At 41.3% G+C, this 24,075-nt stretch overlaps 2 protein-coding genes across 2 annotated transcripts; one reads left to right on the top strand and one right to left on the bottom strand.

The window, feature by feature from the left end:
* The first annotated feature begins 344 nt into the window (after positions 1–344).
* Positions 345–15,590, top strand: LOC310931536 (CD9 antigen-like). The gene is made up of 8 exons (XM_083894713.1): positions 345–519; positions 7,575–7,677; positions 13,135–13,232; positions 13,321–13,395; positions 13,556–13,639; positions 13,749–13,805; positions 14,363–14,446; positions 15,250–15,590. The coding sequence occupies exons 1-8, from the start codon at positions 451–453 to the stop codon at positions 15,313–15,315; spliced, it is 636 nt and encodes a 211-aa protein (XP_083750839.1). The 5' UTR covers positions 345–450; the 3' UTR covers positions 15,316–15,590.
* A 5,149-nt stretch (positions 15,591–20,739) lies between these two features.
* slc25a55b (solute carrier family 25 member 55b) lies at positions 20,740–23,691 on the bottom strand. Its single transcript, XM_083894553.1, has 9 exons — positions 23,595–23,691; positions 23,252–23,377; positions 22,755–22,810; positions 22,002–22,092; positions 21,799–21,917; positions 21,506–21,698; positions 21,240–21,397; positions 21,066–21,141; positions 20,740–20,953 (listed from the first exon to the last, which is right to left on the bottom strand). Exons 1-9 carry the CDS (start codon positions 23,615–23,617, stop codon positions 20,794–20,796), a joined length of 1,002 nt encoding a protein of 333 aa, XP_083750679.1. The 5' UTR covers positions 23,618–23,691; the 3' UTR covers positions 20,740–20,793.
* Between the last annotated feature and the right edge of the window lie 384 nt (positions 23,692–24,075).

Here is a 24,075-nt window from a genome sequence, read left to right as displayed (position 1 = left end):
CCCTGGCAAAACACCTTTTTTGTGAGGACATTTTTCCTTGTGGGTACATTGTGCCCTGTCCCGAACGTGGTCCCCACAATGTGGTAAAGACATGTATGTGTGTGTGTGTGTGTGTGTGGCAGGATTTATATGACACTGCTGGACAACTACTAATCGTCCAGTCACGTCCCCCCCTTCAGGCCCCCTCAGCATTATTGAAATGGGCGGTCTGGAAAGAGTCTAAGCGCATCCTGCGGTGTTTGGTGCGCGTGCACGCCCACGATAGTGTGCGTGTGTGTGTGTGTGTGTTTGTGTGACAGAGAGAGAGAGAGAGAAAGAGAGAGAGGCTGTAGTGACACCGCTCCTTGATGCACCAGTGTTGTGAGTGTTATTGTGGCTCAGTGTGGAGCCAAAAACAACAGTGGGAGAGTTTACGCGGATAACGGCGCGGCGGCTGCAGCATCAGGAGACATGGGGAAGGTGGAAGGAGGAATGAAATGTGTCAAATACCTTTTGTTCATCTTCAACTTCATATTCTGGGTGAGTGTTGGCTCGGTGAATTGCGGTGAGAGGATGATGAGAGGGGAGTTGTGCGTAAATGAACGCGGAGCAAGTGCAGCCATGGCTGCGGCGCGCGCGCGCACACACACACACACACAACTTCTCCCTTTACTCCGACTCTCACAGCCACGTGTAATTTTATTTATTTATTGTTGATTTATTTTAATGAGGATGTGAAATGTTTTTTTTTTTTGCACACTCTGTCTTGTTTCGGCAGCATGGCTTGACCGTGCGTGGCGCTGAAAGGGTGACAGCAGCAGCAGTCAGGGGTGTTTTAGTTTCGGCTCGTCGGACTCAAATCAGATTTTCCACAGAAGGAAAAAAAAAAAAAAAAAACTCGCCCCCTCCCTTTTTTCCCGGGGAAGCGTGTTTTTGAAAGGAAGACTGAATGAAAATACAGAGAGAGGGAAAGAGACGGAGGAGCAGCATGGAAAACAAACTCAAGCAGTCGCCACAAACCTTCATTAACAAAGAGAAGTGACTGATACACACAGAAAGTTACTAACAGCCCGAGGCGTCATCACCTCCAAATGCTGCTTGTTCTCCAATGTTGCACTTATGAGACTGAAAAGAATCACTGTGCTTAAGACAAACTGACAGGTGGATGTGAAAGGTACTTTACATGTACTTACCAAAAACCAAAAAAGTGATAAATGACAGAAAGTGAGGCTGGGACTCACGTCAAACTTTAAAAGGGCTGTTTATGTGTTGGTTTTGGGGTTGAGGATAGAGTTAGATTTAGGGTAAGGTTAGAAATGTAGGTGTGGTGGTTAAGGTTAATTAGTGTGCTCACTAAGAATGTGATACAAAAATGTGTGTGTGTGTGTGTAGTAACTGAGAGGAAACTCATTGTGTCTGTGTTTGTGTGATAGAGAGAGAGCAAGTTTCCATCAAGCATCTGTGGAGTGGATCATGTGCTTGTACACAGTGAATTGTTCCATTGAGTGACATGAGACACAATAACGTGAGTCTGCTGCTGTTGCTCCTGCTGCTGCTGCTCAGCACATACATACATACATGATCACAGTGATCCCAAGTGGTCACACTTCTCCAGTGTCGACCTCTACATTTTACAGCCACAGGCAGTATCCTTCTGCATGGCTGGGCGTGGCCGTTGTTGCTGAAATCCTCTTTCTGGTGTGTCTGCGGCTCAGTCTCCGGGATGACATGTTGCTTTTTCCACATTTCTGTAGGAAACAGATACATGAAAAACAACAAGTTGATGGGTTTTTTTTAAGGATTAAAACTGTTGCAGTGTTTAAAGACACCAACATGCACTCATAACTCCTCATGTTGACATGAATACATCTATTGCTCACTATTTTTTTTTACTTTTCCCATACTCTCATCCTGCAATGCACAAATGCAACGTCTCCCGTGGTCTGCAAAAGAAAGTACAATCGCAAAGCTTTTCCAGGAGACGAGCATGTGAGTGTGGACACGGAGACAGCCGAAGACAAATGACAAACAATCTGGAGAGAGAGCTGGAAAATAAAGAGGACCAATCTAGGTGATGGGGGGAAAAAAACGGGACATTAGGAGATTGTGTGTGTGTGTGTGTGCGTGTGTGTGTGTGTGTAAAGAGGAACAGTTGGCATGGAGCTGACCTAGATAGAGACAGAAATTAGATCAGTCTGAGGACAGTGGGATACTCGCTGGATATGTAAACTGATGCTTGTGCACATCCTCTGTTTTCTTTCAAAATAAACTAGAGAGTTGTCTCCAACTACACATAATCACACACACACACACACTTACGCATGATGATGATGATGAGTTGAGTGTGTGACGGAGGGGCTAATTTCCACTTAGCTGGCCCTGTGTTTCCTCTGGACAAAGTGAGAAGAGCTGTCACTGACACACAGACACAAATATGAACCTTGAACAATGAAGTGAACTCTGGACCAACTTCATCTGACACACACACACACACACACACACACAGGCATAGTTATCTTTCAACACACACAAAGTGGCTGTTTGTTTAAAAACCTCAAACTTTGTGTCACAGCATCGTGATGTAGTGAGACTTCTCTCCTAAATAAACTGTCGTTAAGGTAACACAGACTCGACGTTTGTGTATTTTAGACTGAGAGCTGCAGATACCGACCAGCTGCCCCGTTTGGCCTGAAGTTAAAGCTAATACTAATATCGTAGGATGGAGGCTGGCTGTCCCTAAGCCCCTCCCACCAGATGAGCTCACACAGCCAATTAATGTATAATAAGAACAGGATCAAATATGGCCGTTCTGCTGCTCTATAGGAATTACTCACCTGGCAAATACACCAATGAAGTTTCTTGATTCTTGGTTTAAGTCTCAGCCCATGGATTATTTGCAGTAGTATTACACATTCATTAATGATATGCTAGCGATGTCGCCAAAGAGGCCATTATGATGAAAATGGGTCATTACTACCCTGCCACCATACCATACCATGTTTATATATATATTTGAACATTATTGATATAGGGAGGATAAAGCGGTAGATAATGGATGGATGGAATATTGATATACAATTAATTTATATCGCTGTTATTATTGAATTATTGCCCAGCTTTAATGGTAGAAGGTAGAATAATGTGTTTTATTATTGCATTTTGTTTAATTCAAATAATAATTACAATTAAAAATTGTAGGCACACTTTACAACTTTCAACAACAGAAATGTAAAGTTTTTTAACTAACAACTTTACATTTCTGTTGTTTTTTCCTCAATTCTCACAGTGTGGGGATTTTATTATTTGTTTCATTTTGTATTTTAAATAAAACAAAATGACATGCTACATGTTACATTTGTGCTACTGGTCATTAAATCAGCACTGACAATGAAAATACATATTGTTCCAATTTTTCAGCCCCAAAACACATTTGCCTGTGTTGTTGAGGTTAATGTGAGCCGCCCCACTTCCCCACCCTCACCCTCACCCTGTGGAACGAAAACAATGGGATTTTCTCCGCCCATAATTATCTCGCTTTCCTTCTGCCCATCATTTTTTAAATGTGCATCTGTTCTCACAAACATTCGCCAGACAGAAATTCTATTTTTGAATATGTCCCCAATTACTTGCTGGATTTAAAGATGTTGTTTATGACTGTTTTTGCTCTCATGTACTGTTTTTGTTTTAATTTACACCAAGATTTTGTCTTTTCCCGAATACACTGTGTTCTAACCTCGAGAGAGGATAATGCCACATACTGTCTCTGAGTATGACCACAGCCATGTGTCAGCTGTTCTCATGGAAACTCCCCTCACAAAACACTATTTAACTGCACTGGTTAGGAAAAGTAACACCCACACACTTTACACCCGATCAAGGACTATCCAGACATAGATACTATCTTCAGAGGTGGTAGGATGTATATAATGCCTATAGAACACAATATAGCATTTTATCTTGAAAACAAATGACAGGGCCTATAACAACATATTCTTTCCCTCCTTTTATTCTCCCTCTCATTGTGTTTGTCTTTTATCCTCCTGCTGTGCACCACTGCACACAGCCCAAGGGACACAGTTGGTCTTTGTGCTTTGGGTGAGGTTGGGAGGGAGATTAGGCTTGGGGTAGGGGTACATACACAGAGATAAATCAGAAGGTAACGGGAGGGGGTGTAGATTTGAGGGACAGAGAAGCAGGGAGGAGGGAGGAGGGTGTGTCTGGTGTCAGCCTTGGTAATGATGACAGACAAGTGTTTGGGGGAGTAAATCAGGGGGGTATTCAAGCAGTGACGAGGTTAATGGGACCTTTGGGAGCCTTGGGAGTGCTGGGAATCCATTTAGTGTTTTCGCTATACTGACTACTATAGGTCTGGTTTTGAGAGGGATTTCACAAGGAGCCGTAGTATTAATGAGGTTTGGCTGAGTTCTAATCTCTTTTTTTTCGCTGTGGAACTGCTGCACCTGCTCCTCTATACAACACTAACACAATCTACAGTAGCTTGGTCATGGCCTGGTTCCTCTAGCACATACATAATTCAACGGGTACCAGTAGAGTATCTGCCACCTGGCTGGATGGCATGTGTCTAGTGCTGTACAGCAATCTCGCCACCTTTTAGACCTCCTGATTCTGAGGAATCTGGTTCGGCAACTGTGACCTTGCAAGACTAGTTTTTCACTAAGAGATGGTAGGGGGAGTGGATACAGCCCCCGATCTCCCTGCAACAAGCCATTTAACTATCACAATGACCCCAAAGCTGTTAAATTAGAAAAAGTAAAAGTAAAAATGTACATTTACATTAAGCATTTAACAGACGCTTGTATCCAAAGCGACCTACAGAAGAGGAATAAGCTACATAGAAGTAGTCTTGGAAAGAAAACATTAACAGTGTACTGACTGTGGGTGAGAGTGCAGAGGTGGGTACAAGTGCAGAAGGACAGAAGATGCTCTTGGAAAAACTGTGTTTTCAAGAGCTTATTGAAGATAGACAGGTACTCCCCTGTTCTGGTAGCACACGGTAGATCACATGGAAAGAGTCTTGATTGTCTTGTGTGGGGTGTTGGCACCACCAGACGACAATCCTTTGAGGGGTGACATAAGCCTTTATGAGAGCATTTAAGTAGGTGGGAGAAGACCCATGAAGCACTTTGTAGGCTCGCATCAGTCATTTTATTTTAATAATATAACCCAAGCATGGTTGGTACACATGGTTGGCAAAGCGTGCCAAACCAGAGAAGGGTAGATTTGTTTGGTTGAGCACGAGATCATAAAATACAAACATGACCTGAAACAAACAGTGGCTGTGGGCTTTGGTTCACTAAATGAGACTTAACAGAGCTCAAATTGTCGTCCACGACAGTCCATCTGTCTCTGTATGTCCTTAGATCTAGGACACACGAAGATCACATGATCCTAAATGCTCTCCATTTAAGCAAACCATTTTTGACACTATCTGTTTTGAAGCTCAGCTCAGGCGACATGCACTCAGTAGTCATTAAAACCTCTTAGTATTGATCTGTCCTCTGAGCGCACACCAGAGACAGCCAGAATAATAGTTCTTTTGCCGTGGCCTTCTGAAGTAGAGCCATTGCAGGGAGTAGGATTTTATGTTGGTATATACTGATGGTGGTAGATGACGGAAAGTATAACTACATTAACCACATTTCCAAACAAGCAGGAGAGCCTGTTTAAGCTCAGGGTGCCACACGCCCACAGCCAAGCAGGTCATTTTCTCCCCACTGGGAAGCCAGAGCTTTGTCGGCCCGATTCAGTGTTACATGAGCTGCTGGGATCTGTTGCCTTGACTGCTTTAATTATCCACCCACGATGACACAGAGTCAGACCTGTTGTTTTAAAGTAAATATGAAATTTTAACCCAACTGTGTCCTAATGAAATCTGTCCTCTGTGTGAGGGTTTGAGGGCTGCAGTGGAAACTCCACAGACCATTTGGTTTTAGTAATGTGGAAAATAACATTTAAGACTCTACAGGCCCTCTGAAGGCCTGAAGCGCATGCACGTCCACTGCTGTGCCTGGAATGAATAGAGCGTTACATGCAGACGGACAACAGCTCACAGAGAAACGTGTTTCACAATGAAGTACATAACACTGAAGCAGTTTTTACTTATTTAGTTGTTTGTCCACTTAATTTCTGCGACCATGTCCCAAATATTATGAGAATCAAATGTTTATTCAGGGTAGAAGGAATAAGGGAAGTCCTAGAATAAATTTGGTGTTTGTAAGTGTACTGCTGCATTATAAGATAGGCAAAATGTCATGACGATATGCAAAATAAATAAATAATTAAGTATGCAGTGTCTTTCTGCTTTGGTTTTGTGGCTTACACAGACCCAGGCAATGAGCAGCCCATGCAGACACTGCAAACAATAAGACAAGATAGCTCTTTATTAGTCCCACAGTGTTGTCATAGCAGCAAAGACTATGGTGACCCTGAGGTGCAAAACACAAACGCAAATCAAAAAACACAAACTCAAATCAAAAAACACAAACACAAAAGCAGAAAACACAAAAACATTTACTCAAAACGGAGAAGGTAGGTATCCGTAGGACGCCTATCCACCCTGCTATCGTGGATGTCTGCTGTCCACCAAAAGGGGTTATGTTATACATCCATAGGTGTATGCTTGGTGCATGTTATTTTGCGTAACATGTTATAGTGCGGGGCCCACGGTTGGTGTAGTAGCAATCTTGCCTTTGCAGCAAGAAGACCCGGGTTCCTGGGTTCGAGCCCCGTTTGGAACAACTTCGGAACAAGGGCCTTTCTGCAAGGAGTTTGCATGTTCTCCCTGTGTGTGCGTGGGTTTTCTCTGGGTTCTCCGGCTTCCTCCCACAGTCCAAAAACATGCGATATGGGAAGTAGGTGAATTGGTCACTCTAAATTGACCGTAGGTGTGAGTGTGAATGAATGGTTGTTTGTCTCTATATGTGGCCCTGCGATAGACTGGCGAACTGTCCAGGGTGTACCCCGCCTATCACCCAATGTCAGCTGAGATAGGCACAGCACCCCCCACGACCGTCTGGTGGAAGATAAATCAGTAGATGATGGATGGATGGATGGATGGATGTTGTAGTGCTTCCGGTTCAGGGTTACTGTTGAATATGGGGCTGTTTTCTGCTACTGTAGATGAGGTTTAAGCTATACGCTTCCGCATACATATGCCACAACAACTGTGATGAAATCAGTTTCAGGTTGGATATTCAACAGACATTCGCGCCAGATCCACCGGTACCCTTCTGTGTCTCTCCCCAGAGATAGGTGCAGGATCACGGCTTGTTCAAAGTCCGACCCATCGCTCTTGACTACCGCAGACTTATTTACGGACCATCAATTGGCATTTGGTCAATTTTTATTGCAATCTTATTTGAATGAAAAATATAATAATGTAAAATATATATATTTTTTAAAGTCTGTACAAATACAGAAGTATGTATCAGTGCAGATAAACAAATACAAAATTGTGTTCATGGCATCACTATATCAATCCAGACTGATCAATCCTTAGACCCCCATTTTCGATGTAATTTTATTAGTAAAGATATAAAGGTATATTTCAGTGTATGTCTTTCTGCTCCCTCCAGTTGATGGGTTCCTTTGTTCTGGCTGTGGGGCTGTGGCTGCGCTTTGACCCTGAAACTGTCTCTCTGCTCAGTGGTGATCAGGCACCAGGCAACTTCTTCATTGGTGAGTACCAGAACACACAAACACAACACAAGGCCACATGTGTGGATTAACTCACCAAGGGTAGAAGTGGGTTTTATTTGTTGCTAACTTTTAAAGCAAAGTTTAGCTAATAATAGATGTTGAGGACAAGCAGCCTATTTAGCCAACTGGCTCAATCGTTAGTCATATCATTTTAATTTTAATAATATATTTTAAAGCCAATATTGGCCGACACCGATGTTTTGTCAATCATTTTGGAAGAGTTACATGCTCTTACTGCTGCCATTATCGTACTGTGAGCTTTCTCCTCCACCAGTTAACGATGCTGTCAGTGAAAGCCTTTAGTTCAAATCTGTGTAAAACACTTCAATATTGTGACAGCCCTCACCGCCGATCTAGAGTGTGAAATGAGTCTCTCAGTCTTAGGCTGAGACAGTAAATCAATGAGAAACCTTTCCAGTAGCCCACAAGTCCTCTCTGCTTGTGAGGTTTGGTTCTTTGTGGGTGAAAATGCACTCAATCATCAAACACATTCATGAGGTGATGGAAGGAGGAGAGTGGGGAATGCTAATGGAAACAATGGACAGGAGGTTAACCAAAAGACAATATTCTACCACTTAGCGAACTATCTTCGGTTTCAGCAACATCCCTGGCTGGATGGCCAACAATATGACCCTTAAGAATGCCTATTTTCCTGGTCATCGAGAATCACAAATGTTTCAGATACCCATATATGATGGCAATGCAGTGACCTGTGTTTGATTCCACCTGCATGTCTCCCCGAACTATATATTCAATATATCAACTCTTGGATGCACATTTGTAATCATATTTTCAGAGTGGGGAATGCTAATGGCCAATAACCCAAAGTTACAGCTTATTGAATCTGCCCACACACTTCTGGATTCTGGATAAACATCACACAAACATTATCCTCAACCACAGGATGCAGAGTTCCCGTCTCCCATCTGACTGTCTGCTAAGAGATCAATCATCAGTCGAACCGCCTGTCATGAGGCGCCAGACCTGTTAGTGTTTTTGCTTTGCTTAGTCAGTTCTTGTGATAGTTTATGTTTTAAGGGGACATATTATACCCTATTTCTCCAAGTAAACCTAGTTCCCTGGTGTCCTAATGAACATGTCTGTGACATGATTTGGTCAAAATACTTTAAGGATGAAGCACGACAGCACGACAGCAGTTCAGTCACCCTGTCAAAACAGACATGTTCAGGACCCTCGGTTTAATTGTATCTCTTTAGGTCCACCTCAAAAAAAGTAAAACGAAACTTAAGGGACAGGAAATGACATCAGCCACAGAGGCTACTGGGAGCTAACAGCAGTTAACATTTGGAAAAGTGATCATTTGCAGGCTCTAGCAGGCACATTGCCGTCATTTAACATGTATCCACTGGACAGATAAATCCTCTGTGGCTGGAAATTTGTGTAGAACTCTGTGCTGCACTGTGGAGCCAAGAATAGAACTTTTCTTAGACTTCGCAGACTTCCGGTTTTCCGGAATACTTCCGAATACTGTTGCCCTCGCCAGCACTCTCACGTGTTTTACGGACAAAGCAGAGCTCCGCGAGACAACAATTCCAGGAATTTAGTGCATTGTGACGTCCCAATGAGTGCGAAAGTCAACATTGTGTCTTTTATCTCCTGTACTTAGACTGAGGAGGACCACTAAAACATGAGTGAGTCATCTTTTTTCACACTTTGCCGACTGATAGGACCTCCAGAGTCCCAAACACAAGGATTTAAATGATTAAAAGTTTGATTTTGCATAATATGCCCCCATTAAAGTCATGTTAGCTTGATGTCACTTTTGGTGTTGGGTTTGATTTTCACTTCGCCCTTATATTTTGGTAAATGTTCATGTCTTCTTGTTGCGCTGTCACTTCATCTACCTTGACACAGCTCCACTAATTCCCTCATGCCCTTCACCTGGTGATCCTTAAGTGATCACTCACACCTGGCCTTGATTCTTCCCTATATAGTGTTCCCAGTCATGTGCCAGTGTGTCGTTTATGCTATCTGAAGAAAACATTGTGTCCAAGTCTGTCGTGCTCGTTTTTGTTCTTTATTACCTAAGTGCTAGTTTTGTTTTATTCTTCTATTTTGAAGACAAAGCGCTCCTGTGGGTGTGTTTGGTTTTTTTTTGCAAGAGGAACAATTAAAAGCTCTTGAATCATTTTTTTCTGCCTCCTGTCTCGTGCTTTTGGATCCAAGCAGTGTTCACCTTCCTAACACTGCCACTGAAGAAGATAAATATCTTGTTTGCTCCAACAATGGCTAAAAAATACACGGTACTCTTAAATTGGAAAGGCAATGACAAACGTTCTTCAGAGCAATGGCACTGATAACTGACAGAATACATTGTACTCAAGAATAACTATACAGATAAATGATATAGTTGCTGAAGCCCTAATATAGAAATGACAGATACAGAAAATACACACATAATAATACATCCCCATCCTCACCAACACCTGCTGCTGGTGACACTGCTCTCTATCAAAACCAGGATCAACTGTGGAGCGATGACGATGTTGGACCCTCCTAAACTACCTAACAGGGACGTACACATAAACATGAATTCTGAAAAGTTTCACAGTGGGAAAATCTCAAACCCCCAACCTTGCTTTTAGCAATGACAACTAATACACTACTTTGGGGAAACGGTGATGTCATAGTCCCACCTCTCTCTTCCTCGTCGCTTGTCTTTGTTGTCGTCTTCCTCGTGTTCGGAAAATGTTTCTTTTTTTGGCTTTATGATAACATTTATTTCATTTAGTCTCTGTTTCTGTGCATGCATTCTTTATGTGCATGGTGTATTTCTGCCATCGTTTTGGTGGGTTTCATGTGGATGAAAACACTTCTTGAAATGATGCCGTGTTTATGGGAAACTTTTTAAGAATGAAAAAGAAAAAAGATAGTACAGGTGAAGTTCTGTTTTCATGTGGATGTCTTGCATTCACCTCTCTGTCAAACTCATTGTTGTCTTATCATGGTTTGCTAAGCTTTACTGTGTTTATATCTTCTTTGCTACATCATCGTGTCTGTCTTTGTCAGTATGTTTTCATACTTATACATTATGCATTGTCTATTCACAATAAAATGGTGAATAAACAGGGGAAAATAACAACTTTGCTGACAGCAGCTTTCATGTTATCACAACTGGCAGGGAGATATGTAGACTACCATATTTCTTCAGAGACAGACAGACAGAAGGTAGAAAACATTAGAATAAAATATACCAATTCCTGTGTGTGCATGGGTTCTCCAGTTTACTCCCACAGTCCAAAAACATGAGTTAATGGTCATTTGTCTCTATGGGGTGGCCCTGTGATGGACTGGCAGTCTGTCCAGAGTGTACCCCACCCTTTGCCCTATGTGACCCTCATGTGGATGGTAAAGCAGTAGAAGATGACTGAGTAGCGAAGCCTGTGCATTGATAATAGTTTCCCGTAAGTCAGGACGATATATTGTTGTACCAATATTTTGTCCCACGCCACATCCGCACCAATAAACACTCCGATACCACATAGTGAATAAAGCCCACACATGCATGGGGAATGGACATGGATATTAATTATTGTCCCAGTACCGGGTTTGCCACTGAAGTAAAGGTCTGACTTCGACATGCGTGTTCTCTGCAGGTGAGAAATGATGCTGAAGATGAGTGTTGTAAATGCACTGTAAATGGCTGCTTCACATAATACACAAGGGAAGCAAACCATTTGGCTTCTGAGACAGAGGACACGGAGGAGTGGAGTTAGAGAGACACATGGAACAGTCATGGAAACAGGTGCCGTTAGATGAAACGGTCGACAGGACGAGGAGAGTTGTTTAGTGGCTGTGTGTGTGTGTGTGTGTGTGTGTGTGTGTGTGTGTGTGTGTGTGTGTGTGTGTGTGTGTGTGTGTGTGTGTGTGTGTGTGTGTGTGTGTGTGTGTGTGTGTGTGTGTGTGTGTGTGTGTGTGTCAGATGTCGTTTGATTGGACTGAGGTTGAGTGGCTTCTGTCAACTCCTTTGAGAGTATAGTGCTACACATGGCTTTGGCAGCTGAGAGTGTGCTCAACTGTTGCATTGCCCTTGTTGCCATGACATCAAGCCCAGACCTAACTCCACTGTAACTTGAAATGGAAAAAAAGAGCTGCCTAAATATTAAACTACCATATCGCCATAAAAACAAAGTGACAGGGTACCAGTGAGTCTGAAGACAGAGGGTGTCACCTGCTGAACAGACTGTAAAGCCCTTCGAGGCAACTTGTGTTTGTGATGTTGCTATATAAATATAATTGAATTGAATTGAATTGAATTTTCTTTACATTCAGTGACCCTGTGAAATGTCTTCCTCACTGAATTCCACCTGGACTGATGTCATCTGAGGTTTGATGTCTCCTGTCGCACCCAAAGCTGTCTCTTAGCAGCAGACCCCTCCTGGCTCTGCACTGTGGGACCTATCTGTCATGGAGGGTTCATGGGAGATGATGCATCTCTGGGACATGACGCATTTTACTTTAAGCTCCCCTCTTAAAATAGATGTAATAATATTTTAGGAGCAAGTGTGTCTACTCTAAAACACAGCACCAGTCCATTTGTTCAACTGACCAAAGGTGTGGTTTAGTCTGACGTTTTCATTTGACTCATTTAGTTTGTATATGGGGACAATTTCACACACCCAGTCTGGTTTCCATGAATTCAGAAGAGATTATATTGATGTCAACTTCCTAAATTACTCTAACCTTAACCATAACTAGTACTACTACTAGTAACTCTAACCATGCAACATGTCTTCACCTTAAAATGTAATAATTGTTATTATGGGGACTTGCTTTTTGTCCACATAAGGAAGACAATACTTAGGTCCCCACAACATGACTGGAACTCGCACACAGAGACACAGCTCTGTACTGCCCCCTGCCAGTCAGTAAAGTGAACTACAAGAGAGATACTGGGCATATACATACATACATATTTTGTTGGGCACTGGTTCATTTGATACCTGGAACACTGAAATGATTGCTCTCTGTTTTAATCAAGTCCTCAAATGTTCTTATATGTGGATATGACTAAATACACAATTTAGGGCAGTCATTGTGAGACAATCATTACTCATTACATTATGGATGAAACAACTGAAAATGTTATTTTGATTCCACAAAATTTTTTGTTGTTGTTGTTTTATTATTATTATTATTTTTTTTTACAATTGTCACTTAGTTTTCTTTTGAACTATTTTTTACATTATTTTATTGCGCGTTGTTTTCTATGACTTTCTGTACATTTCCTTTATGATTTTATGATGGTGAACCTTGGTGGACAATACAGTTATTTTATTCTAAATAGTCTAATGCATTTTCACTTTGCTTCAAACAAATGCCATTTTATGATGTTTGTTGTTTGTTTTTTTGTTACCTGCTGTTTTGCCCACCATAAATACAGACATAAAAAACATCGTCCCCTCTCCTTCTCAGGTGTGTATATACTGATTGGTGCAGGCAGCCTGGTGATGTTGGTTGGTTTCTTCGGCTGCTGTGGAGCTGTGCGGGAATCACAGTGCCTCCTGGCTTCAGTGAGTACATACAGTGTAGTATAGTAGTTAGATGCACGCGGGTCGTGTTTACGTGGGTGCACTTACTGTCGTCTGTGGCTTCTTTCAGTTCTTTGCCTGTTTGTTGATCATCTTTGGAGCTGAGGTGGCAGCGGGAGTGTTTGGATTCTTAAACAAAGACAGGGTATGTTTATTATTTCACATCAAATTATATCAAAGCAGCTTTTTCTCTCTGGTTGCACCAAACACCTGGTCATCATCATATGATCTGTTGGGTTTTGTCAAGTTTTAGGGAAACCAAATTATGAGATGACTTTTTATTCAACTTTCTTCTCTTAATGCAGATTATTAAAGATGTTCAGGACTTCTATACAAAGACTTACGATGAAAACAACAACAGCACCTTGATCATGTCATATCAGAGAGTAGTAAGTAAAATTGATATATTAAAGGTTGGCCGTAAAAAAGCATAAATGAAAGGAATTTGTCACATGCATGCTCTGAAATGTCTCGTCTTTCCTTTCTTCCCACTTTCAGCTGAAATGTTGTGGAACCTCATCAAACCCCTGCCCTGATCCTAAACCAGACACCAAGGTAAAATATGTCAAGATTTGTTACAAGAACACATAAATGCCAGTAGGAAAAGAAGCTAAATGCAAAACAAGAGTTTTAATCATATTGTTCAAAAGCACATTAAGATTGTACCCCTGTTAATTTAAGCAAGCAATAGACAAGAAAGGCCACACCATCAGTGATTCTTCATTTCTGCATTGTTGATATGGCACAGATTTTTATTTTTTCACTGCATATCCTTTCTGATGGGACAATCATTTTTAGTCCAGGTTAGGGAAGTAAAGTAAGGTAAGTTTAGGTTGTAGTTGTAGGGTCACCGATTCAAATCCTGGGACAGGTCAAGGGCTGGTCTATCCCTGAGCAAGGCACCCAATTTCCCATGGCTGCAGATAAGTGATGCCCACTGCCGGATGGGTTCAATGCAGAAGTCAAATAAGACATATAAACTTATATATTTACAATTCTGAAAAAACAAACTCTCTTTTTTCTCTTGCTCATTTTATGTGGAATAAGCAAGTCATGATGCCATGCAAACGGAAAAAAAAACAACTTTGACCCCATGTATCTCTGCTCTATAGAACTGTGAGACAGGGATCAAGGAGTTCTTCGACAATAAGCTCTACATCATTGGGTACGTGGGCATCGGCATCGCTGGAGTCATGGTGAGTCTGAATCTCAAAACACACAGTAGCTGCTTTCATTTCTGCACTTTAAGTTTGGACGTTTTTTGGAGGTAAATCGCTAAATCACGTAAACCGACTGCTTGTAACATCCAACAGGTGCTTTGTTATAGGAGTGACTGTGCGGCATTCAGGCCCCCCTCCACTTTTCCTGTTGGTAAAACTAACAACGGCGCTGACCAAAATACTAAACTTAAGCAGTTAAAGTAACACAATGTAGGATTTGCTCTCAGGTCCCCCCCATGGTTGGTAAACAGTATTGTTTGTTACAACTGTCATAAAGTATATGTTGCGGGAACATGCGCATTTATTGACAAGATGATAATACCGGTGAACTCTGAAGCAGGTACAGATCAGGTACAGTTGTACTGTATATGTTGTAGCACTTTATACAAATATGATGACATTGTTTGGATTTACAATCCAGCTTGTATTACCTTTTGCTTATTGTATGCACATTGTTAGAATGGGGTTTGAAGAATGTTGAAGTTCTTTTTGTGGCAGAGACTGAAACCAGAAGTTACATCGTGCCAGTGCAGCCGATGCAGAAACCTGCATCTAACTAGGACAGAAGTGACATTCACCCTGTTGCATGAAATATACCATCAAAATCAACTTGGAGACATTATACTGAATATTTTGTGCATTCTCCTGCTGTTCCCGAACACAACTGACCCAGACTCATCTCATGATGCGCTGGCAAAGTCTGTCAAATGTGCAGACCACATTCACAGTCTGTGAAGGATTTGACTGAAAACAATCTCTCTCTCTCTCCCTCTGCACAGATCATCGGGATGATCTTCAGCATGGTTCTCTGCTGTGCTATTCGCAACAGCAGGGAGGTCATATAAGCTGGATCTTTGACTGCTTCTCCTCACCTCCAACTTATTTGCCCTTGAGAGACTATACAGCCTTCAGAACAAAGTTCTGTCCATCATCCATTCAGGGACCCAGGAACTTCATCTAAAAATTCTTCCACCTTGGTGGCCTGACCTTTACTTTCTCTGAGGGATTCTTTGTGTATTTACTAGTGAATCTGTCTTCCATAGCAGTCTGATGTGGACATATCTTGATTGAGGCTCATGTTTTCAGTATGTTACTTTTTTTGTGCGTTGCTATAAATTTTAACCCACACACTCCTGCCAAACTGTCACTGGTTTTTCACACAGCCTTGACACTGACCCTTTGGCTGTGGGAAATGTCATCCTGAGAGAGCAATCTGAGGTGAAAGCAGATGAGTTTGCTTCATCAGTGCACACACACACACACACACGCACATAGGTTTGTGCAGCTATTCTTCTTAGGACACTGCATTGGCTTTCATTCATTTTGACGGACTAAAGAATTGCCCATTTAACTAAACAGCATTAAATAGATACACACAAATACCGCACACTCTCTCTCTCACACACGTGCGCGCACACACACACACGTGCGCACACACACACAGTTTACATATATAAACGCTGCAGTGTTGTGTTACATGAGACCACAGCCTTAAAAACGGTTGCCTGGTTGGGAGTCCTGATTGGCGGAATCAAAGTGAGGCAGCCTGTGAATGTTTTGAGAAAATATAACTCTCTCTCTCTCACACACACACACACACACACACACACACACACACACACACACACACAAACACACATACAGGTTTGTGCAGCTACTTTTCCCTAACCTTAACCATAACCAGGTCCTTGGTTTCCTTGAGGACTACTGGTCCTTTATCCACACACACACACACACACACACCACACACACAGCGAACTGTACAGTCAAAACAGGATCCTGTTTAGATCCTGTTTACAAGGCAAAACCATGGTTACCTTAAAGGAAAAGTTCACTGCTTTGGAAAATACTCTCAATTACCCTCTTGTTTAAAAAAATAAAATAAAATTGTGACCACTATTAATATGTCTACAACAATTAAAAACAACAATTATGTAATTTACTGATCCATCCATTGGTTTTATTTATTTCAAAGCTGCATCAAATTTCAAAAGCAAGCAGTGCCAAATTCTTTCTGAGGAATGCATTGTGACCTACAGTATACCACTCACTCCCGACCCCTTACTTATATCCATGCTCTCTTATGTAAGAGTGTGCACCTTGTTTTCAAGAAGGCCTGGTGTTTTCATGCTTAATATATACAACCTTTGATTCCCTCTTACTACCGTCATGTTCTCTCTATGCCTTTTAAATCACAGCACCGACAACAGCCTCTATATCCCGCCACTGTTTTAAGTTGATGCAGCTTAAATCAGGTCATTGGTTTATTCCAGATGTCAGAATTGTAGTATGTATATTTGTGTAAGTTTTTTTTTTTCAGTAGATGTCAAGTGTTATGTAACTATTTAACATGATGTGTGCCGACAGAGACCTACAGTTTTGTTCAGTGTTGTAGTAATGACAGTGTAGCCAGGACAGATTCACACAGCCAAACTTGTTTCTTAACGTGCCTTTCTTTAAAAAAATAAAAAAATAAATAAGTTGTTCGAAATTAACATAGCTATAGTGTACATATACCTGCTGTATATTTGTAGTTGGACTGCATTTTATTATCATAAACATTGGACGATTGGCACGTCTACATCTCAAATGTTCCATCCTCTTATTTGTTCTGGTATATTTTAAACAACTTGACGTTTGTTTAAAGCGAAGAGAAATCAAGCAGTGAAAGCAACAATTGATCAAATATTTTTTTGGATTGAGTTGACATGATTGAGTTATATGGGACAGGATCATATTTTGCCATTGTACCTTTTCTGCAAACCACCAGATACATCATGTTTCTGAACTAAAATGACGAAAAAAACTAAATTGATGGGACTTATTTACACGTCTACAGACGTGCATGTCAGTGCGACACACAAAGCATCTGGTTATTGATTATTTATCTTCATATTGATGCTCATTTACACTACATTTCCGTAGCTCACATTAACCGGGTTAGGCTCGGTTGGTTCCATCTCAGGCGCAGGTCAGATCTATGCTATTGTTAGTGTATGACACATGAAACCGTTTGCCAAAATGTAACATTCAAACATTTTATGTGACATTTCCAACGGTCTGCAGAAAAGTACAATCGCAGCATTTTCCATAGGCACTTGAAATTACACATATGAATGTTTGCTTACCATTGCAGTTGGGATGTTTGCGCTGATGACTGAGACATCACTTCAGAGATTCTGTGGAGTTAAAAGGAACCAGAAACAGATTTGTGCTGTTGTTGTTTTTTTTTCACATGTGAGCTTCTAAAACATTTGTACACATTTGATTGAAGTTAAATAAAGCTTGAAAGTTTTACACAGTTTCCATGTGCCGGGTTTCCTTCATCCTCCTGCATTGTCTGTTTGTATGAGTCAAAAAGAAGAGACTTTAATCAGCAGGTACCTATACCTATATCACTTTTACTTTTTCATTAAACAGGTCTGCTTATATTAAAGGGGTCATATTATACCCTATTTCTCCAAGTTATCCTAGTTCCCTGGTGTCCTAATGAACATGTCTGTGACATGCTTTGGTCAAAATACCATAAGGATGAAGCACCACAGCAGTTCAATCACCCTGCCAAAACAGCCCTGTTTAGAACGCTCGGTTTAGTAGTATCTCTTTAGGTCCACAAAAAATAAAACCAAACGTAAGGGACAGGAAATGACATCAGCCACAGAGGCTACTGGGAGCTAACAGCAGTTAGCATTTGGAAAAGTGATCGTTTGCAGGCTCTAGCAGGCACATTGTCGTCATATATAACATGTATCCAGTGGACAGATAAATCCTCTGAGGCTGGAAGTTTGTGTAGAACTCTGTGCTGCACTGTGGAGCCAAGAATAGAACTTTTCACGGAATTCTGGTTTTTGGATACCGTTGCCCTTGCCAGCACTCTCGTGTGTTTTACGGACAAATCAGAGCTCCGCGAGACAACATTTCCAGGAATTTAGCACGTTGTGACGTCCCAATGAGCGCAGAAGTCAACATTGCATGTTTCATCTTCTGCACTTAGACCAAGGAGGACCACAAAAACATGAGTGAGTCGTCTTTTTTCACACTTTGCCGACTGATAGGGCCTCCAGATTCCCAAATATAAGTATTAAAATAATTAAAAAGTTGATTTTGCATAATATGTCCACTTTAAACAATTACTACCCCACAACCCAACCTCGGTAGAAAATGTTTGGGTGGATGGCTCTTAGCTGTAGGCCAACATACAGTTTTTGACAGGGGCAGACGGTGTATAGGGGTGATTTGGGCGACGCCCTCCCAACAGAGAATTTTTTTTCACTATCTTGTTATCTTGTTTGTTGTATGTATCTGGTAAAGGTTGTGAAAGCTCTTGATCCTTGGTCAGTTAATAAATACTTGACTTAATATGCTGACCCTGTCTTTATGTGTTATCCTGTTGAGCTATTTTACATCATACATTAGATTCATGTAAATAATATTTGTTTATCAAGTTGCCATCTAGTGGACACAATAAGGACTGTTAATCACCTAACAACAAATTGATACTGTCTTGCTTTTTGCACTTATTAAATGGGTCACCTTAATCGTTATCAGAAAAAAATGCCCCCCCCCCTGAAATTTTCTTCAGGAGCCGCCACTATTTTTTGATGATATCAGTCAGCATAGTCCAGAGTCCCACACACGCACGCTTACACTGCATGCTGCATGGTGTCAGTTACTGAAAATACAACATTAGTACATGACAACACTGACACACAACCTTCAAGAAAATAAGGAGCTGAGCCAGTGAGAATAAGAGGTTCAATTTATTTTAGAAACACATTCAAAACATTAGCGTTATCATTTGTAGTAATGTTTTTAGTGTCTTCATCTTCTCTCATTTTACTGTAAAACTACTGAGCCTATTTCCATGAAATGTTGTGCTGGTATAGGGAATGTAAACCATTACATTGTACCGTTGTGAGATACCGTGTTATAAGTGTTGACAGAGGTGGGTGTGTTATTGTGATTTGTTTTATAGTTTCTCTCAGCTGAGTGTATTTTATATTCCCTGTGATTAATTAGGTTTGCAGGTTTAGTCGCATGTCAGAGTTTCACCTCTCTGTGCTGGAGCTCTAAGGACAGCTGCATATTCTGGGAAAGTTATGTGTATCACACACTGCCAGAGGCTCCAGGACTCCCCAGGGTCAAGTTACCATCACTCTGCAGTGTTAGCACTTATACAGCCACTGACTTGTCCATGCTGGTAATGCATGCATGGAGTAGTGTAACACCTCTCAAGCTTGAATCAGAAACAGTGCTTTAGCCATCGTCAGCCTGCTGCACAAGAGCTCTACGTATGAATTAATGATTGAATGAATTAATAATTTGCTTGTCTGGGATTGTAGAGTATATTGTGAATACACACATCTCCACAAATTACACAAATATATGCCACATTTTCATGTTTATTCAGCATTTGGAAATCTGTGTTTACATTTGTACAAATTGATAGTCATCTTCTCAGCAGGTTGAAAACTGCAACAATACATTATAATTTGTTTTCAACTTGCACAGTTGGAGATAACTGGAAAGGTGTCGAGGATATGCCTTTACAATTGTAAAACAGAACATTTCCATCAGTGCACTTTGTTCTGCTCTGAAAAGCCAAACGTGAAACATCACAAACGTCTCAGACATCCACAGTCAGTTAAGAGAAAGTGACCAAGTGTAGGTTGTGGCACATTGGTTCCAGATGGCTTGGTCCCAAAAAGCAATACAGGTCCTGTTAATAATGTCTTGTCTATTATTGCTCACAACAACAGTACCTATCACAAAATGGTGCACTTCTTTAGTTACCTGTTTAAACAGTTTCATTTGCAACCCTTTAAAACAGGATCTAAGCTCTTCAAGTAAAGTTTTTGGTGCTCCTTGGCAAACTCTTGCAAGATCATTTCCACACCTTAATGGAATTAAGATCGGACAGTTGGAAGGATATGCAGGTTTTAGTTACTGCGATGGGGGACGTGATATGTCAGGTGTAAAGCAAAGGAAACCGTGGGTTCCAAAGGTTTGGTGCAACTCCAGTAGAGTCAAATCTAAAATGGATGAATTTGTGATCAAGCCTCTCAGGGAGGGAAGCAATAAGCTCCCCTGAAACTCTTCTAGACAGATGCAGTAGATTTCAACCTCTGCCTCTTTAATAAGAGCTAATCAAGGTTAAGGCATGATTAAAGGCCATTTTATAAATAAAATAGCCTCTCTAAGTTCCATTTAGCATTTCACTCTGAAAACCTCCAAAAAAATAAAGAGGTACACAGTAATACAGAACTGGGTCCATTGCTGCCTGACATTTAATTAGGCCTCAGAAAGACTAAGAAACAGTTTGTTTAAGTCGAGTAGATGTTGTAGGAGGTGTACCCCAGCAGGTACTCTCCAACTCCAACAAAGTACACAACCTGGGCAATGCCAAAAAGCGGAGCAATGACCAGGGCCCGGCAACTGGCACCCTTGAGGAAGGCTCCAGGCCCCTCCTTCTTCAGGATTTTTCTGCAGTAGAGATGAGAATATAGGGTAAGAATGAGTAGAATACAATTTCTGATGGTACTGAGATTAAACCGTGTTTATTTTGCTGTGAATCCAACAATATAGCTTTAATTACCTGACACAGTCCACCACTCCATTGTAGGTTTCCTCATTAGCTCCTTTCTTTAGGGATTGTAGCCTTGTCTTGACCACTGCACACAATGTAAAAACAAAGCCAGCTTTAGATGAAAATGTTCCCAATGTGTGAAACTGATTTCCACAAAACTTGACATGCTGCTGCATCACCCACCATCACAAGGGCTGACAGTCACAGCAGCCACGCATCCAGCCATACAGCCAGACATGAAGGACCAATAGAAGGGCACAGATGGATTTTCATGGGAATGCTGACCGAGCTGGTGTAGATGTGCAAAAAGTGGGAAGTAGATTATGGAGAATGGCATGTCCCTGGAAAAGCATTAAACAAACATAATATTTACATTATGAGACCGTTATTAACCAAAGATGGAAAACCCAGTAAAGACAGATTCAACAGAGGGCTGAATCCCATCTCACCTTAACAATGTGGCCCCAAGTCCCTTGTACAGTCCTGTGATGCCTTTAGTCCTCAGCAGTTCTCTGGTGATCTGTGTGGCCGACACTCTTATGACTTGAGGTGAAGGGGTGGTGTTATAAGAGCGGCTGAGGACAGCACTCGTCCCACCCAACTTCAGAGTTGTTACCACACTTGGCATCACCCTCTGCTGGGCTACAGCAGGTACAGGAAACATTTGAAACAAATGTGTTATTTTCTTTTAATCTCTGTAAATGATGCTGGTAAACTATTCTGCTGTTTTTCTTATAATTACCCAGCCTGCCAGCATCCTGCAGCTGGATTTTGAGCATCTCCATTGGTGTGGTGATAGTGACCTGGCACATTCCTGCACAGCATCCTGCCAACATCTCTCTGAACACTGTCAGTCTGCCACTGAAGACATGGACCCAAAGTTAAAAGGACAACAATGACGCTGCAACACAAGAGACTTGCGGTTTGCAGTTTTGCTACGCTCACCCATCTTTGCTCAGCCGGTGGCGGAAGAAGTCATTAGCAGCAAGCTTAATCGCCTTTTCTGGGGTTACCAGGGTGAGATTCACTGCAGCACCTGCAACAAAAAGCAATGTTCATAAGAAAAATGTTATTCTAATTAAACAAAAGTGCAGACACTTTTGCAGAGCACATTAAGTAGAATTAACTAACTTTATGTGTATAAGGCCATGCCGGTATAAAACCTGCTTTCAAACCTGTGTTAATAATCTCAATATTCTGACAACTCTCATTGATTTTGACTCTTTGCTCAGTGTCAGTCCTTTCTGCTTATGAAGCAAGACTTTTGGTTCCATTTGTAGTCGGAACTTGGACATTTCTGAAATCAACTTGAATATCCAACTCAGCTAAGCTGCTACTTTCATAATTAATAGCAGTTGTTTCATATTTGTTTCAGAGTAAATTAGTCGTAAACATAGTACTGTTTAATTGTTGAGTTGCTATGATGTTTGTGTGCACAAAATACCATGTAGAGCAGTTCATCGATTGGTATTGGTAACAATGGTTAACAGTGGAACATGGTGAACTCGAGGGTTATGTCACTTCCAGTTACGATTTCTTACTTCTAGGTTAAATGGAACCCCCTGCCCATCACCACCACAATGCATTCATGAGGTGTAGCCAAACGTTTGCCAGAAATCGACATCGCTGACAGCAGCATGGTGTTTTCAACAATCCCATATTAAACAAGGAAATCATGGACAGTATGATGAGGCTTACCTCTGTACATGCCAAAGTAGCCTTCTGATTTAACTGTCTTTATCAAGCAATCCAACCTGAGGAAGAAATAGATCAGAACGAGATCATTCATACAGAACAGGTTGTCAAGTTACACTTAAAACTTCTTATCAGAGTATACACTGTAAAACAAGATTCTAAGAAAGAAGTGATACAAATGGCATTGTGTCCATTAACTTAAAGTAGCAGTAGGCAGGATCACTGGAGGAGTATGTCACCATCTCTTAAAGAGTCATTTTCCTTTTTTGTTATCTTCTGCTATTAGGAGAACCCGCTTGCTGAACTGGCCTGGGATTGATCAAAAACTTACATCAGATTTCCCTTAAACAGATCTGTTATTTCAGAAATACTGATTAATTTATAATGTGCCTACGACAGTTTCATTTCATCATTTGATCAAAGTGTTTCAACCAAAGGCTGAAACGGTGGAGGACAGCCCAAACATCAATGACGGTTCTGTTGTTGTTTGTAAGCCTTACATGTTCTTATACAGCTGCTGCCCGCTGCGCTGGTTCTGCAAGCGGGTCTTGGCCAGGTCAATCGGAAACACGCAGGTGACTCCAACCAAACCTGCGACTCCTCCATTGATCAGTTTGGCTGGAAGGCTGTTGGGGGACAGGGAAAGTCACAAATGCACATAATAATTTCTACTTTCTCAAAATGTTTACAAGTCATGTTAAGGTGGGGTAGCATCTATCTATCTATCTATCTATCTATCTATCTATCTATCTATCTATCTATCTATCTATCTATCTATCTATCTATCTATCTATCTATCTATCTATCTATCTATCTATCTATCTATCTATCTATCGTTCGTACCTCATCGGCTGTTGCTGGGCCATGATTCTTAAAGGTGGTCAGGAGCAGCCACATAGGAAGGAGAGAGCAGGTTGAGAGTCTCTGAGAGACACTGAGCAAGACAAGAGTACAAAGAAGCCGGGGGGTTATATATATATACAGGGGCAAGGATACAAGGTTGAATTCAATTTCTCTCCACCCACTGCACCACTCGCCAAGAGTTGGAGAGAGGGTAAGGCATCACCTTACTGAAATCTACCCACAATGCAAAATAGCTTCCCGGGCTTCACCCACCAGTTGTGTCAGTGAATCACTTCCATTCCTAAACAGGAATTTTGTCCAAATGTATTATGGGTCAAATATATTTATCTACTTTATATCAGTTTAAATAAAGACAAGACTAATATTAACGGTGTAAACTGTGTTTCAACAAAACCGTTTTTACTAAGTGGTAATATACGGCCCCTGATTTGCATGATTCATTCAACCTAATGTAACTGGT

This window comes from Microchirus variegatus (assembly GCF_963457635.1).
Source record: "Microchirus variegatus genome assembly, chromosome: 9".
NCBI classification, from domain to species: Eukaryota; Metazoa; Chordata; class Actinopteri; order Pleuronectiformes; family Soleidae; genus Microchirus; species Microchirus variegatus.
The sequence above is the reverse complement of the archived record's forward strand: the minus strand, read 5'-3'. Positions and strand labels throughout refer to the sequence as shown.

Bases quoted from the DNA above. Each gene is read 5' to 3' on its own strand.
- LOC310931536 (XM_083894713.1), top strand. From the start codon at position 451: ATGGGGAAGGTGGAAGGAGGAATGAAATGTGTCAAATACCTTTTGTTC. The intron at 7,678-13,134 runs GTGAGTACCAGA...TCTCCTTCTCAG, and splicing joins ACCAGGCAACTTCTTCATTG to GTGTGTATATACTGATTGGT. The intron at 13,806-14,362 runs GTAAAATATGTC...TCTGCTCTATAG, and splicing joins ATCCTAAACCAGACACCAAG to AACTGTGAGACAGGGATCAA.
- slc25a55b (XM_083894553.1), bottom strand. From the start codon at position 23,617: ATGGCCCAGCAACAGCCGATGAG. The intron at 21,699-21,798 runs GTAATTATAAGA...TACCTGCTGTAG, and splicing joins GCAGGATGCTGGCAGGCTGG to CCCAGCAGAGGGTGATGCCA. The intron at 21,142-21,239 runs GTGGGTGATGCA...CATTGTGTGCAG, and splicing joins GACTGTCAGCCCTTGTGATG to TGGTCAAGACAAGGCTACAA.